Consider the following 15807-nt stretch of genomic DNA (forward strand, 5'->3'; position numbering starts at 1 on the left):
TAGGCAATTTTTACACTTAGAACAATAAACAACAAGGCACAGCTAGAGTTTTCTCTAAACTTGATAGGATGATGGCAAATCCTAAATAGCAAGAAATCTATAATTTTGCTGAAGTGTGTTTTATGAGTGAGGGGTGTTTTGATCACTCTCCTGGATTGCTGACAGTTTACCCCAGAGATACAGAGGGGAAAAATCCTTTCAAATATTTTACAATGTGGAAGTCTGCTACTGAATTTAGGATTATTGTCCAAGAACAATGGAATAGTCAAGTGCATGGGAGTAAGATGTACTGTGTGGTTCACAAGCTGAAAAGGGTGAAGGTAGCTCTTAAAGAGCTGAACAGAAATGGTTTTAATGATATTCAAGCTGCGGATCTTCAAGCTTATAATGATATGATAGAAGCTCAGAATGCTATGCATCAACATACCAATGATCAAACTTTAGCTGATGCATAGTTACATGTTGTGAATGAGTATAAGATTAAACACCAAGCCTACTTAGATTTTCTGAGGCAAAAGGCTAAAGTTGCATGGATTAGAGATGGTCATGAGAACACCTCTCTCTTTCACCAGAGCATCAAGTCTAGGAATAGTCAGAATCAAGTTTACAGTATATATGATATGAATGGAGATTGGAAGGATAACCCTGCAGATGTTTCCCAAGCTTTCTTGAACTACTACACTGCTCTTTTGGATACTACTCACCCTAATAGGAAGTCTTTGCTTAGATACGTTGTTCAAACAGGCCCACTTGTTACTGATACTCACAAAGCCATTCTCAATGCCCCTTATACTGCTGCTGAAGTGAAGGAAGCATTATTTTCTTTTCCTGGTATTAAAGCACCAAGTCTTGATGGCTTTGGTTCTTACTTTTACGAAGATACTTGGAGTATAATTGGTGATGATATTATCTCTGTTGTCCTTGATGTTCTCCAACAAGGTAGATTGCTGAAAGAGCTCAACCACACAGTTATCACTCTCATTCCAAAGACTAAGTGTCCAAAGAATGTGAGTGAATTTAGACCCATCTCTTGGTGCAACACTTTGTATAAATGTGTCACTAAAGTTTTGTGTGGCAGGCTCAAACAGGTCTTACCAGATCTAATTCTTGAAAACCAGGGGGGTTTGTCCATGGTAGATACATTGTGCACAATATCATGGTTGTTTAGGACTTAGTGAAGCATTATGGAAGGAAACATGCTAAGGCAAGTTGTATGATGAAAATTGATCTGTAGAAGGCCTATGATACTGTGGATTGGGGTTTTCTGAAGGAAATTTTGGAGCACTTGGGGTTTCCTTGAGTGTTTGTGGATCTTGTCATGGAATGTGTGACCACTCCAAAGTTCTCTTTAATGCTCAATGGTACAATGCATGGCTTCTTCAAGTCAGAAAGGGGTTTAAGACAGGGAGATCCCATCTCTCCTCTCATGTTTGTTCTATGTATGGGATATCTCTCCAGAATCCTTCATAGAATGAGTGATCACTCTTTGTTCCAGTGTCATCCTAGATGTAAAGGTATTAAGCTCACACACTTATGCTTTGCTAATGATCTTATAATGTGTAGTAAAGGTGATTTTCCCTCTGTGTATCTTATGCTTCAAGCTTTTAAGATCTTCTCTGATTCAACTGGTCTGTTGGCTAATAAACAAAAATCTACTATCTACTACTATGGTATGTCTGAAAGTGACAGTACTAGAGTAGTGAATGTCTCTGGTTTCACTAGGAGCAATCTTCCTTTTAAGTACTTAGGAGTGCCTATTTGTGCTAAAAGAATCTCTGCAACTCAGTGTGATGTTTTGGTGGATAGAATGATCTCTAGAATCAAAGTCTGGAGTTCTAGGAATTTTTCATATACAGCTAGAATGCAACTCATAAATTCTGTCCTGCTTACCCTTCACATGTACTGGGCTCAAATATTTATCCTCCCCAAGCAAGTGTTGTAGAATGTTACCAAAGTTTGTAGAGCTTTCCTTTGTAGTGGACAGGTTTATAGTAATAAGCCTAGTAACATTTCTTGGAACAGTTCCTGTTGTGATAAGAAATATGGTGGTCTTGGTTTCAGAGATGTGTTCAATTGGAATACAGCTAGTATGGGAAAGTGTGTTTGGGCCATTGCCTCCCAGCAAGACAATGTATGGATTAAATGGGTAAATGCAGTTTATGTTAAAGATGGGGACTGGATTGGAAAAGGATATGCGCTACAAAAGAGATGCTCAAACTGGTGTACACTCAGGCAGAGTTTGTTGTTATGCCTCACTATTATGTAAAATCTGTTTAAGAGAAGATTATTGGTGCAAAACCTCTGATTCATTGGGACAGTATGGTGTGGAATAGGATGAACATTCCCAAGCATATATTCATATGTTGGTTGGCTGTGCAGGGTAGGCTCCAAACCACTGCAAAATTGGCAAGAATAGGTGTTTGTGCTTCAGCAACCTGTTTATTATGTGGTCAGTTTGATGAGGATCATGCCCACTTATTTTTTGACTGTCCTTATAGTAAAAGGTGTATCATGGCTCTTAATGACTGGTTGAGTATCTCTTCTATCTCTTGTAACCTTCACCAACTTCTGAGAGTGACAGGACATAGTAGATTGACGAAATTCAGGAAGCAAGTGGTGTTGCAGTCTTAGCAGCTGCAGTCTATTTCATTTGGCAAAGCAGAAACAATAGTTTATGGACTGCTTCAGTTCCAATTGTGCAACAAGTAGTGAGTAGGATTATCCAAACTGTTAGGGAAAGAATCTTGTTTGTTATGCCTAAGAAAGTGAGTAGGAGAGATAGCTTATGGTTTGCTAACTTGTAAGCTTTGTTTTAGACTGTTTTCCTAGCTCTTTGGTGAAGGAGTCCAACCTAGTTGGTTTGCTTCCCATGGAGTTAGTTTAGGTTGTAATTGGTTATGCTTCTTAATATATTTTACTTGCTTGCCTAGCAAAAAAAAAAAAGATAAGTAGACGCGGTGACACCACATTAGAATGATTAACATTTTCAAGTATAATTTTTGTAATTCTTTTGTTACTAAATAAAAGATAAGTACACCATGTTAAGCTCGGCAAGTAGCAAGATAGTATACAAACTTGACAACAGCCAGTCCAAGTGATAATCACTACCCAAGAAAAAAGAAAGCATGGAATACAAGATACACCAACTTTCTTAGAAGGAAAAGGCTCTAAAATAACCACATGAAATGTTACAACCATTTAATAAAAGAGAATTTCATATTGGTAATCCTATACAGTATACAGCGAACATTAATATTAGTACTCGCAGGTTCGAAGCTGGTGACTTGTATCTAGGTGGATTTTCCATGGCACCAGGGCTAAGTTCCAACTGAAGCATATACGGTTTCGTTACCCACCACACCCCAACCCCCCAGACCCACAATTATCAAAATGCTTATGTCCCACAACAAAGCAGACTATTAAAGTTAAAAACAAATTACTGAAGAAATTTAGGACATACTATTGCCCATGGAAGAAAAATAGAAATGTAGCCTATATACTGCATACTATTTGCGTAGCTGAAATGCATAAGACCTATTAAATGATGGCACACTTGGACAAATTGGGACTTGAAGAGGTAAATTGTGATTCAAAATGGAAAACTCGATGCTGCAAGTGGAGGCAGAATTCATCAATTTAGTTTAAAATAGATTTTAATATAATATAAAGAATATTTTGTCAAAAGATGATATATTGTGATCATAATAGTATAAGATGTCATTACAAGTGCCTATAACACCAAATGTAGACATTGCATACGGTGTATTCTATTTAGATGATTTTCACTAATATGTACTTAATAGAACATATTAGATCTTATCAAAATTTAATTTATTTGTGAATTATATAGTTGTGTAGCTCATACATTTCTTGTACTTATCTGGTCTGAGTTAATATTTCCGAAAATAATTATGAAGAAGGTGAATAGAACAGGCCTGTATTTTTTTACTAATGGTATTTGTTTTCAAGCAATCACATATTTTAGAATCTGAGCAATGATAAGTATATCGTAAATTCACATAATCACACATGTCAATTGTGTTAGAGTCATAACCACAATTGTTAAGATAATAGATACATGCATTTAACAAAATAATACATTGTCTTTATACCTCTTCTTCCAATCAAAGAACACAAAGTAAGTGATTAAATCTTGTTTTGTTGAATTTTTCTATTTGCTAATTTTTAGGTCTACCCCAAAAGAAAACAAAGGCCAATTAAAACAAAAGTTCAAATTGCATAACAAATAAAAAACTAGAAAAAATATCGTTTCAAATTGCACCTTATTCCAAGATTGGACCAAATTTTGGCGTTTGTTACCTTCCTAACATGCAAGGAGGAGTCCACATGTCACCCTCCTATGGGGCCAATCTAATTTGAGTAGGAAATTTGATTGGTCAATATAGGAAATATAATATTATTTGCAAGTGTAACAAATATGAACCACCAACATACTTCGATATGTGATAGTAAGGGAATAAGGTATACCTTAATAAGAGGTCGACAGTTTTCAATGTAGTTGATTGTACCTTGTAAGGTACTGCGTATAAATAAGTTTGGTAATTAGGTTCTCATTTTTTCAGGAGATATGACCTTGTAATTAGGTTCTCATTTTTTCAGGAGATATGACCTTGATTGTATCATATACAAGGTTTATTCAATTCTAAAAAACATTTGTTAGGATTTGGGATTACTTGGATGTTTTACCCAAGATAAAAGACAAATTATACACGAACTTTAGGTTAAATTATTTTTTTACCACCTTAAAAATTGATAAATTATTTTTTACCACCTAAAATAAAATAGAAATTGCCTTTTACTACCTCTTAACTACAAAATGGATGAAAATTTTATGTGAATTAATGGGAAGTGAGGGAAAATGGTAGTTTATATACATGAAAATCGTGGGAGTTGGGAAAAAAAAAATATAGTCGGTGAAATGAATCCGCATAACGTTTCCTTGCATTTTTCCGGTTAAGTGGTGGTAAAAAAAATAATGTTATTTTGTTTTTAAGTGGTAAAAGACAACTTTTAGTTTTTTAGGTGGTAAAAAGCAATTTGTCAATTTTTTTAGGTGATAAAAAACAATTTAACCCAAACTTTAATACTTTATATTATATCCTCATCATAGTACTGCTGATACTCTAATATACCTTTTAAAATACAATGAAGGTTAGCTTGTAATCACTTTCATAAAGTCAAAGTACAACCGATTACACACATAAAATTAACAAGTTCTCCATAAGTAAACTATATTGTAAACTCACTTTGTTATGTTTGATTGTTTGAACCCTAGTTAAACAAACAAAACAAATTTGAACTATATTTTCAATATATACTTCAAAGACCAAATGGGGTACCCTAGCACATGGGCTTGTGGAGTTGTGGGGTACATATAACATAAGAAGAAGGAAATATTATGTTTACAAACTCTTTACAAAGAGAATCTTCTCTCTCTTAATTTGGTGGTTGACGAATTAACATGATAGAATTTTTTTTTTTTCCTTTTTTTTTGATAAGTAATGAAGTGAGGGGCCAGCTGAGCATATGGTGGGTTTTTTAGGGGTTCTTTACACTTCGTGCGGAAATTGAATGGCATAAAAGCGGCATGCTGTGATGTGTGAGCAAACAAATCATAGTGTCATTTCGTTAAAAATATGTATTATTTATTTATAAAAATAGTACCATTTCGTTATAAAAAGTACCATTTTGATAAACAAAAAACCCAAATTCTTATATGAAACTGTCCTCACCATCAACTGATGGTGAGACCAGTTCACACTTGCGAATTTAGGTATGTTACTTCTATAGTTTAGATATGTTACTTTGTTTTTATAATTTTAGAGGAGGTACTTTTTTTAGTTTAGGTATGTTACTTCTATAGTTTATACATGTTACTCCCTCTGTATTTATTTAAGGGATACACTTGCCTTTTCCGGCCGTATTTATTTAAGAGATACACTTGCCATTTTTAATAACTTATCAACCCCACCATCTAATTAAATAATCTATTTACACCCCACCCCCACCCCCCATCCCCTAAAATGACATAGTCCCCACTTGTTTTACTTATTAAAATATCTACCCAACCCCACTTGTTTTATTAATTTATTTCATTCAATTCTTTTTCTTAATACCCGTACCCGATTTTTTCTTAATACCCGTATCCGACCAAGTGTATCTCTTAAATAAATACGGAGGGAGTATTATTTTACTATTATGTTTTTACAAAAATATCACAGTATTGGGTTTTAGTTCCTCCTGAAACTAAAGCTTACATATCCTTAAACAGCCCGCACGAAGGGGCACTAGTCACAAGTTAGTGCTTTTACGCCTTATCATCTCAGCTGTGCGTTGCGGCGCCTGCCCATTTATAAATTTTTTTATTTTATTTTACTTTTCAATTTTTTTTTGTTTTGTGAAAAAATGCAACCACTAAATTATGTTTAGTATGTCTTTTGTCTATGTTTGGAGTATGTCAACTCCAATGATTTAAGGTCTACCCGTTTAAAAACAAGAATTATAGGTCTATTAAAGAAGGCTAATGATTTTGTTAAACTCAAATTAAGAAGTTGGTTTTTAGAGGAGTGTGGTGGTTAGTTTCAAAATCACGTTTTATTCAGAAATGTTTTACTCCCTTAATTGGGAAATGTTAAGACACATTCTTGTTAAATTGAAAATTTTAACTCAATCAAATGTGTCTATGTAGAATCTTGTGATTCCCTAATTCCGCTCAATTTTTGTTTCTGACCTCTCTCTAAAAACTCAAACAACAACAACCTAGGTTTCATCGTACTCGCCGGCATCCTGAACATTCCATCTACTTCGGGTCGTCGGTGAGCCTCTGAATGAGTTTAGGTAGTGAATTATTTTTCGGCGAAGCACACAAGTCGGGTTTTGACCAAGATTGGATGATAGGGTTTCGTTACTAGGTGATCCATTTCCTATGCAGTTTTTGTGCGTCGTCGTCGATTCCTGTAGTTCTCTCATTAGTTAAAGTACAACTTGCTTTTCAATGGGAGGGAGGCCTTCCGATCTGCTTGCATTAACCTTACCAGATTGAATAACAGATCCAATCGAAATGTCGTTGTCTTGTAGTGTCGGAGCACACCGATCTTGGCGGTAAGGTAAAGGTTCGGCTAGGTATAAAATTTGTGGTATTAATTACTCATTTGTTGTTTTGCCTTGGACATAATTGTATTCTAAAGTCAACCGCCACCCCTAACGTCACCTTCTCAACGGTAAATATTTAGTTAAAGTTTGGTTTTCGATTTGGCGGATTGCTTTGATTCTTACCTAGTTCAACTATGTAAGGTCTGTGAATTAGGGGAGTTTGGGCCTCTAACATCAGGGCTCCTCTTATCGCTATCGTCACGAGGTTTCTGGAAAGGTGGAGTTTGAATTGTAAAGCTGAAGATACGTGAGGTTTTATGGCTTGATTTTCTGTCCGATTTCAAGGCTTCAATGGATATTGTCTCGTTTTGTAAGTGGTTTTGTCTCTCTTCCTTGTTTCTAATTTTCTCCAAGCCTAGGTTATATGAGTAGCGCTATTATTTTTTCTGGTTAGTTTAAGTAGTTGGTCTTATTAGTTGTTGTGGTTTAGGAAGTAATATCCTGTTTTGAGTGTCTAGACCACATATTGTTAGTTTTTTTCCTTGATAGTTCATTCTACCAGGATGATGTTGTGTCATTTGTGGGTTATTGTTGTGTGGTTACTCTTTGTTTTGGTGTGTTATTACCCATATGAGGTTGTTGTTTTTGTTTTGAAGCTGTGGTTTTCAAAAAAATCAGGTATGTTTGGAGGTCTTATGTGAGATTTTCCAAATCGGATGTTTGAACTAGCCCGGTTGGGTTTAATGAATAGGCGTAGAGAGGTAATAAATCTGATGTTCCTTCTTCCACTGAAGTTTGTAGTGTAGATTTTGGAGGAGGCGTCATGTTGGGTCTTGACAAGGAATATTCAATTGCCTTTGGCAGTGGTCTTGGAAGGTTTATGTTGTAGGGGAATATAGTTAAATACATATAACATGTGCGGAACAATCCCCAAAGCCAGAAAACATGTATAAAGCACAGATTAAGCAAATACATTCGAAGCGTGTTTTCCCGATTTTAGTATCAACAAACTCGAACAAAGAACTCCAATTGTCATTCCTCTATTTGGTTCATTGACACGTTCAGATCCGTCTTGATAATCATAGCTTAGACAATATTCAAGAGTGTTTGCTTTTTGGGAAGAACAATTTTGTGTAGAGAGCAAAACTGAAACTACGTAATATTAGAATTAGGTTTTCTGATTGGGAAAAACAACTGGAGTGTTTGAAATATAACCCTAAGGTTATATTTGTGTAACCGGCCACACGCATGCCCACACTCACACGCAAGCCCACCGCAAGCCGAAGCCCACAGCAGCCGAGCAGCAGCAATGGGCCGCGGGCCTTTGCTTCCTATGCTAGATGCGCTGCTGCCCCTTGTGCGCGCACACTCGTGCTGCGGGCTGGCTTGCTTTATGCGCGCAAGCTTGCTGACTCGTTGGGCCTTGCGCGCATGCGCGCTTGGCTCGACGGGCCGGCAACTCCATTGCGGCTCGTATTCGCGACTAACGCCTTACGGCTATTATTTACCGTATCGTACACGACGAATCACCGTCGTACGATACGATTATTTGTTTTGCCCAACTTACGAATATTCACGATACGATATACGATTCCGATGCAAGGTCGTATCGTATATTATGTTTTTCCGAACTAATTCCCGAAAAGTTATTAAATGAATTTCCAATTTATTTAATTCGGTGATCTGTTACATGCCATTGGTGTGACCTTATAGGTTCAGTCAAGAGTAACTTGTGAGCCTAATATAGATTAGAACTCACTGATCGGAAGCATTTCTCCATCTAGTTGTTCCGATCACTTGATCTCACTGAATTAATTATTCGTAATTAATCTGAACCTTGGTATTAGACTTAATGCACCTTTGGTGAAGGACACATTTCCTTCAGTCTCCCACTTGTCATTCAGACAAGTGTGCATTCACATTCCTTTGTCGCTTAGTGTTACTTGCTGAACACTAGGTAAGATCCAAGCCATCCTTATTAGGTCCAGAAGTGTTTCTCGGATTACTAAGTTCAACTGTTAAACTTTTACAGAAGGTTAAGCCTTAACCATTCTGAGCACGGCCATGCATTTTCACAGTATCTAACTCTCCGAGAGGCCTTGTTACACAACAACACCATATCATATCAAAGATAGGAGGACAATCCATTCTTGCAATCTATGAACACTCACTTTGATTCATAGTACGCCCAATAACTTCTTTTATAGCCTCCTTTTACGGTGCGACGTTTTGCTAGCATTAGAGCGAACTAATTCTCAAACGAGCAATCATAATTACTCATGTTCTGAGGAATGGTTCTAATCACCATTATTGAGAATTACATATGACATGACTTTAATCTCTTAAAGTGCTCTCATGGTCAATCCGATACAAGATCCAATAAGTATCTATGCAAAAGATTTTGACATCCAGTCAATCTAGTTCAAGAAACCGAACTACAAATCTACTTGCAATCTAATCTTCATTAGTCATTGGTCGTCCACCTTTAAATGACCTGGATTAGGGATCCTTCGTGACTTCAATATTCAAGTTCACTTATGGGTGTTTCTTTGTCGAAGAATCCATCTTGACATCCCATTTGAATGTTTTGAATCACTTGGACTTTTTATTAATACTAAACCAAATTAAATGAATGTGAAATAAGAATATTCATAAATATGAAATGGTTAAACCAATTGTTTTAAACACAGATCTCACAGATGTTCTAAAACAAAACTTAGAAAATCAAAGCCATTGTCGAACATGCTTGATTCCCATGGTTGCAACATGTGCGTTGTGCTTCACTTGTGGCAACGGTTTAGTCAATGGATCCGCGACGTTGTCGTTAGTTCCAACCTTGCAAATCTCGATTTCTTTCCTTTCAACGATTTCTCTAAGTATGTGAAATCGCCGCAGTACGTGCTTGGACTTTTGGTGGCTCCTAGGCACCTTCGCCTGGGCAATGGCTCCGCTATTGTTGAAATACAAATCCATTGGTCCTTTAATGGAGGGGAAAACCCCAAGTTCTTCAATGAACTTTCGAATCCAAACAGCTTCCTTTGGTGCTTATGACGCATCAATGTACTCGGCTTCAGTTATAGAATCCGCTATAGTGCTTTGCTTAGCACTTTTCCAGCTTACTGCTCCGCCATTAAGGTAGAGCACAGAACCAGACTATGATCTGAAATCATCTCTGTCGGTTTAAAAGCGTGCGTCCGTATATCCCCTAACAATCAACTCATCTGTACCACCATAGACCAGAAACTGATCCTTAGTCCTTTTCAGGTACTTTAGGATATTCTTGGCAGCAGTCCAATGTGCCTCACCTGGTTCTAACTGGTACCTTCTCGTTGCACTAAGTGCAAACGAAACATCCGGCCTTGTACAAATCATAGTATACATGATGGATCCAATAGCCGAAGCATATAGAATTCCACTCATCTTTCTATGCTCATCAGATGTCATGGGACACTAAGTCCTGCTTAGATATGTGCCATGTGTTATGGGTAGATGGCCTTGAAGGAAATAATGCCCTTGGTCCAAGTATGCATTCTATGTTAAGTCTAATAAATGCGGTTCAGTATTAATTAACAAGTTAATAATTCAGTGAGATCAAGTGAGCTGAATGCCTAGCTAGAGGCCGCTTCAGTTCAAGTGGAATTAATGATATTAATCCACAGCTTACTCTTGACTGAACCCGTAGGGTCACACAAATAGTACGTAAACGGATCAAGTATTTAATGGCATTAAATACTCCATCTATGAATATTCGGAACCGACGGATCTTGGTTTCAGTGGGAGCTAAGATCGTCACAGGCAAGAAATGAATACTCCAGAAACGATGATATTGCCGGAAACGGAAATATGGATCGTATCGGAAATATGAATATTATCCAAGTCGTAGATGTTGCCGGAAACGGAAACATGGTACGTATCGGAAAATATTATTGGAAATGGAAATATTACCAGAATCGGAAATATTGCCGGAAACGGAAATATTGTCAGAATCGGAAATATTGCCGGAATCGAAAAATAATTCCGGAAACGGAAATATTAAATATTTGTTCGAAACGGAAATTAATTCCGGAATCGGAAATATTAAATATTGTTCGTATCGGAAATAGATTCCGGAAATGGAAATTTAATCGGAAGCGTATCGTACGAATTAGCATCGGACGAGGCCTGCCGGACGAAGGCCCAGCACGAAGCCAGGCCGTCGCCCAGCAAGCACGCACGCCACAAGCCCAGCGCGCGCCAAGGCCACGGATGCGTGGGCCTTGCTGCGTGGGCTGCAGCTCGCACGCATGGGCAGTCCTTGTGGCTGCCGTGTGTGTGTGAGTTTGTGCTCATGCGTGATTCCTGAATCTGCAAGAGTCAGTGTATGATTAAATGTCTATTCCTAATTGGATAAATTAATTAAATAGAATTCATGTAGGATTCTAATTCCAATTAATTCGCATCCTACTAGGATTACGATTCCTTTTCCATAAACTCTATAAATAAAGGCCTAGGGGTCATAATTTATATACAAGTTTCAAAGTATTCAAAAGTGAGTTTTTTGAGAGAAAATTAAAACACATCTTGCTCATAAAAGTGCCGAATTTTCTAGTACCTTAAGGGCGATTCTAGTTGGTCAATCTTAAGGCGGATCCGGACGTGCTGTGGACTATCTACGGAGGGACGACATTTGGAGTCCTAAAAGACTTGTTCTTGTTCGGTTCGGGCGCAGCTAGGGAGGGCACGCAACAAAGAGTATGCATCTAATTATGCTATATGATTATGTGTAAATAATATGTTTCCTGGGTTAATGGTTGTTTCCGCATGATTTATGTAATGTCATATGTATCATAACCTAATAGTGGTATCACGAGCCCCTTATTATTTTCATAATCTAAATTGCATGAACATGGTTAAATATTACAAATTTGCAAGAATTAAAAGGGGTGATTAATTTTCGTAATTGTTAATTAATTGCAAATTGCGTTTATTTAATTATATGTACGCAGTTTTTCGGCAGTTTCTTCATTACTCATCCGAATTGAGTGATTTTTGTGTCAATTCCGCATGTAAAAGGCATTCTAAAATTTTGACAAAAATAGTTTTTTTCTGCCGAACCCAGAATTCTCAAATTCGAAGCCTAACTATGACTTTTCGAAGGTTTTAGTTTTTCGGATGCAAAATTTCGTAAATTTAAGATGTTAAATTAAATATTTGCGATTCCTGTTGATAAATCTTGAATTTTTGATTGACCTACTGCATATGTTTAACAAGTTTGAATGCCTAGTCTTGTTAATTATGCAATCTAATTTGTAATTATGATTAATTTGTTGAAAATTAGAATAATTTAGAATTAATTTGATTTTCATAATTAATTGTAATTTAATTAGAAACCTATGATTAAAAACCACCATAAAAATTGTAAATTTACGATAAATTTTAAATTTTTATGACCTAGACTTGAATCCATAACAATCGGAAATCAATTGGATAATAAATTTTCGATTTTTCGCCCTAAAATTATGAAATTAATAATATTTATTAATTTGTCATTAATTTTAAATATAAATTTTAAATTTTCTTGCGATTCGTTCAAATAACTTGCACGCACGAAGCAATGGACGCTTCGTGTTACCCTTAAGGGGTGTTGTATAATGCGGGCATGCGACGACGAGCAAGGGAGCTCGTCGCCCGTGCGGCACGAATGCAATGAGCAAGGGCGTAGTACACGAGCGCAAGGCAGCAGCCCTGCCTTGTGTCGTGTGCCACGAGCAATGAACGTATGGGCATGGGCGAGGGGCGAGCCAAGGCAGTCGCGTGTGGGCAGCAAGCGAGCTGCGCCACAACGCGCGCTGCCTCGCACAAGTGCGCGCAGCCTCGCGCGCAGCGAGCGCAAGCTCGCGTGCCACGAGCGCTGCGCACAGCATCACTCGCGCGCACAGCGAGCGATGTCGCCCGCCCAGCGAGCGATGTCGCGCACCAGCGAGCGATGGCTCGCGCGCGCGCAGCGAGCGATCTCGCGCGCCAGCGAGCGATCTCGCGCCCCAGCGAGCGATGGCTCGCGCGCACAGCGAGCGAGCCAGCGCGCCCAGCGAGCGATCTCGCGCGCGCGCACTGCGAGCGATAGCTCGCGTGCGATGGGGCGCTGTGCGGAGGCTTGCGATAGGACAGCAGCAGCTATGCGACGAGCGCATGGGCTGCGCGCACATGGCCAGCAATGGCTGTGTGCGTACGGCCCATGGGCGTGCAACGCGTAGGGTGTTTGCGTTTCGATTAGATCGTTTTGAATGTTTAATTTGAAAATTTCAGTTCACGTAATTTTAATTAATTTTAAAATTAATAATTTGAATTAATTTCTTGGATTTTAATTTTGAATATTATAATTATAATAAATGGAATTTATTCTAATTATTTTACTAAAATTAAAATCATGAATTAATTTAAATGCGACTGAAATTAAATTAAATTTTTGGATTCAATTATAAATTTATATGAGCTTTAAATTTTAATTAAATTTGTATGTTTCCGGTTAGACTAGAAATACAATTTTATGTTTAAAATTAGTAAAGCATATGAATTTATTGGTTTGAGTGGGAGCGCTTTTTAGTCATAAACTCTTGATTAGGTCTACAAATCCTTAAGGTTAAAACAACTCGATTAGAATTAATAAGGACTGAATAATTGGTAGATTATTGGTGACCTTGATTAATTGCTGCAAATGTTTACGTGATGCATAATGTGTTTTACTAACCAGCTATGTGGGCCATTCATGATAATGAATGGGTGAATGGTATATATTGTATATGTACTGTTTTGCAGGTTATGAAGTGACTAGTATGGCCCAAATAGGATAGAAAATATGGTCTGCGTACCATTAATTTGAATGTAATTGGTCTAAAGTACCAAAGTTATTTTTCAATTCAAATATGGTCTGCGAACCATCAAATAGTTGTAATTAGTTATAGCTTATCCTATTTGAAGAAAATGGTGCCTCCCACGGAGATTTTCAAGACGGACTTTGAAGTCAAAGCTTCAAGATGAAGTCGGGCCATACTAGATCACAAATATCTTATGCATGTTTTAAGTTATTTATTGCTTTAAATATGTCTTAAAATGCATGAGATCATAAGCTTGATTATGTTGCATGATTAAGGATTTTAGTTCACTTAAAATCTAACCAACATAGTAAGAGCCTTAAGTTCCAAACTTAAAAATTGAGTTAAAAGGTGCCATGCCAAAATATACACTTGCTTGGATATCCTTTACATCAATCTAGTAATAGTTTTCGCTCAGCGAGGTGTTACTTATTGGTCCTAAAGGGGCAAGGTACACAAATAATTGTGAGTACATGTTAGTTTTGGTGAAACTCAACGATATAAGTAAGGAGTCCTTTTATGTCGTGGCAAATTCGATAGGTTTACCTAATAAGTTCTTAGACGTACCTATCAACCAAGAATAGTTTCTAGACTATTAGCAAAAGGCTTTTGCTTACCTAAGATGTTCTAGGATTAAGTCGACAAACTGTGCTTAGTTCTTCAATGATTTTAGGATCTTGGAATCATTTTATTCACACCTGCCGGAACACATAATTCGAATAAAATGCTAATGACTTGTTTAAATTGCATGATTGCTTTTATTTTCAAGTTATTATTCATGATAAATGTTTAGACTTTGCATGCTTCAATGTATGTTTTAATTATTGTTTATAATTAAATATCTTGCACTGCAATAAATCCTTTTAGAAAGGTAACAGTAAATTTCCTCGATTGGTAGTGAATCCAAGAACGATTCACGGAAATGAGAGAAAGTGAGCAATTTAAAATGTACGTTTCTTATAGCGACTTTTATGGTTGTTTTCGAATATCAAAATCGAATGGCAAACCAATTGGTGCTTGTGAATTCAAAATACACTGTAGTTTTGAGATCATGAAGCATTGAGTTTAACACGCTCAGCTTTACCAATGGTTAACAACCTAATATCTTTTTCCATTTAATTCTCGAATGAGTCTAGTCCCTAGACATTCGAATAGATCGATGCTTAGAGAACTTTAGAAGCTTCTGGTAAGATCATCTAGTTGAAACAAAATATTCAACATAAATGGTAAAGAACCTTGTTGGGGTGACATTGGACATGTCTAACAAAGTATAAAAGTCAACACTAAAGAATTCAATTCTTAAGACTATAAGAAAGGGTACAAGAAATAGGAAAACAAAGGAACAAATGAAAGGAATTTACGATTCGGGTTCTACCTTTATATTTAAAGAGAAGTGACCTAGCAATCAAACTTCCTTGGTATCATATACCGCTTGAGGTTCTTACTTCGGTAATAACTCAAATAATGGAAGCTAGGCTACACTAATGGCCTACAAATGGGAAATGAAGCATGGCAATGCTACATTAGCTGTAGGGTCATCTAGTTTGTTTTAAGTCCTTTCAAAGGCTGGAACTTAATGGATATTTTGTTCCATAATCAGCATACCTAAATTTCTGCTTCAAACACAGAAAGACTCACATTCAGAAGAACAAAAACAATGCTTGTTTGTTTGTTTATTTGAATGAAATGGTCAATTACTGGTTGAGTCAATATGCTTGATTAAAACAAACAACTCTTTAAAGAACTTTACTAGGTTCAAATCAACCCCTTGATTTGAGTTCCACTAATCTTTGGCATTGTTGCTTAGACCATATCAACAAGTTAACATTCAAAAAGCTCTATT

The 15807-nt window shown here is 37.0% G+C and overlaps 1 protein-coding gene across 1 annotated transcript; it reads left to right on the top strand.

Annotated features, from left to right (window-relative positions):
* Positions 1 to 1555: 1555 nt before the first annotated feature.
* On the top strand, positions 1556 to 2631 carry LOC130463310 (uncharacterized). Its single transcript, XM_056832405.1, has 3 exons — positions 1556 to 1899; positions 2023 to 2237; positions 2279 to 2631. Exons 1-3 carry the CDS (start codon positions 1556 to 1558, stop codon positions 2629 to 2631), a joined length of 912 nt encoding a protein of 303 aa, XP_056688383.1.
* Positions 2632 to 15807: the final 13176 nt, after the last annotated feature.

The sequence above is a fragment of the Spinacia oleracea genome, chromosome 6 (assembly GCF_020520425.1).
Source record: "Spinacia oleracea cultivar Varoflay chromosome 6, BTI_SOV_V1, whole genome shotgun sequence".
Lineage (NCBI taxonomy): Eukaryota > Viridiplantae > Streptophyta > Magnoliopsida > Caryophyllales > Amaranthaceae > Spinacia > Spinacia oleracea.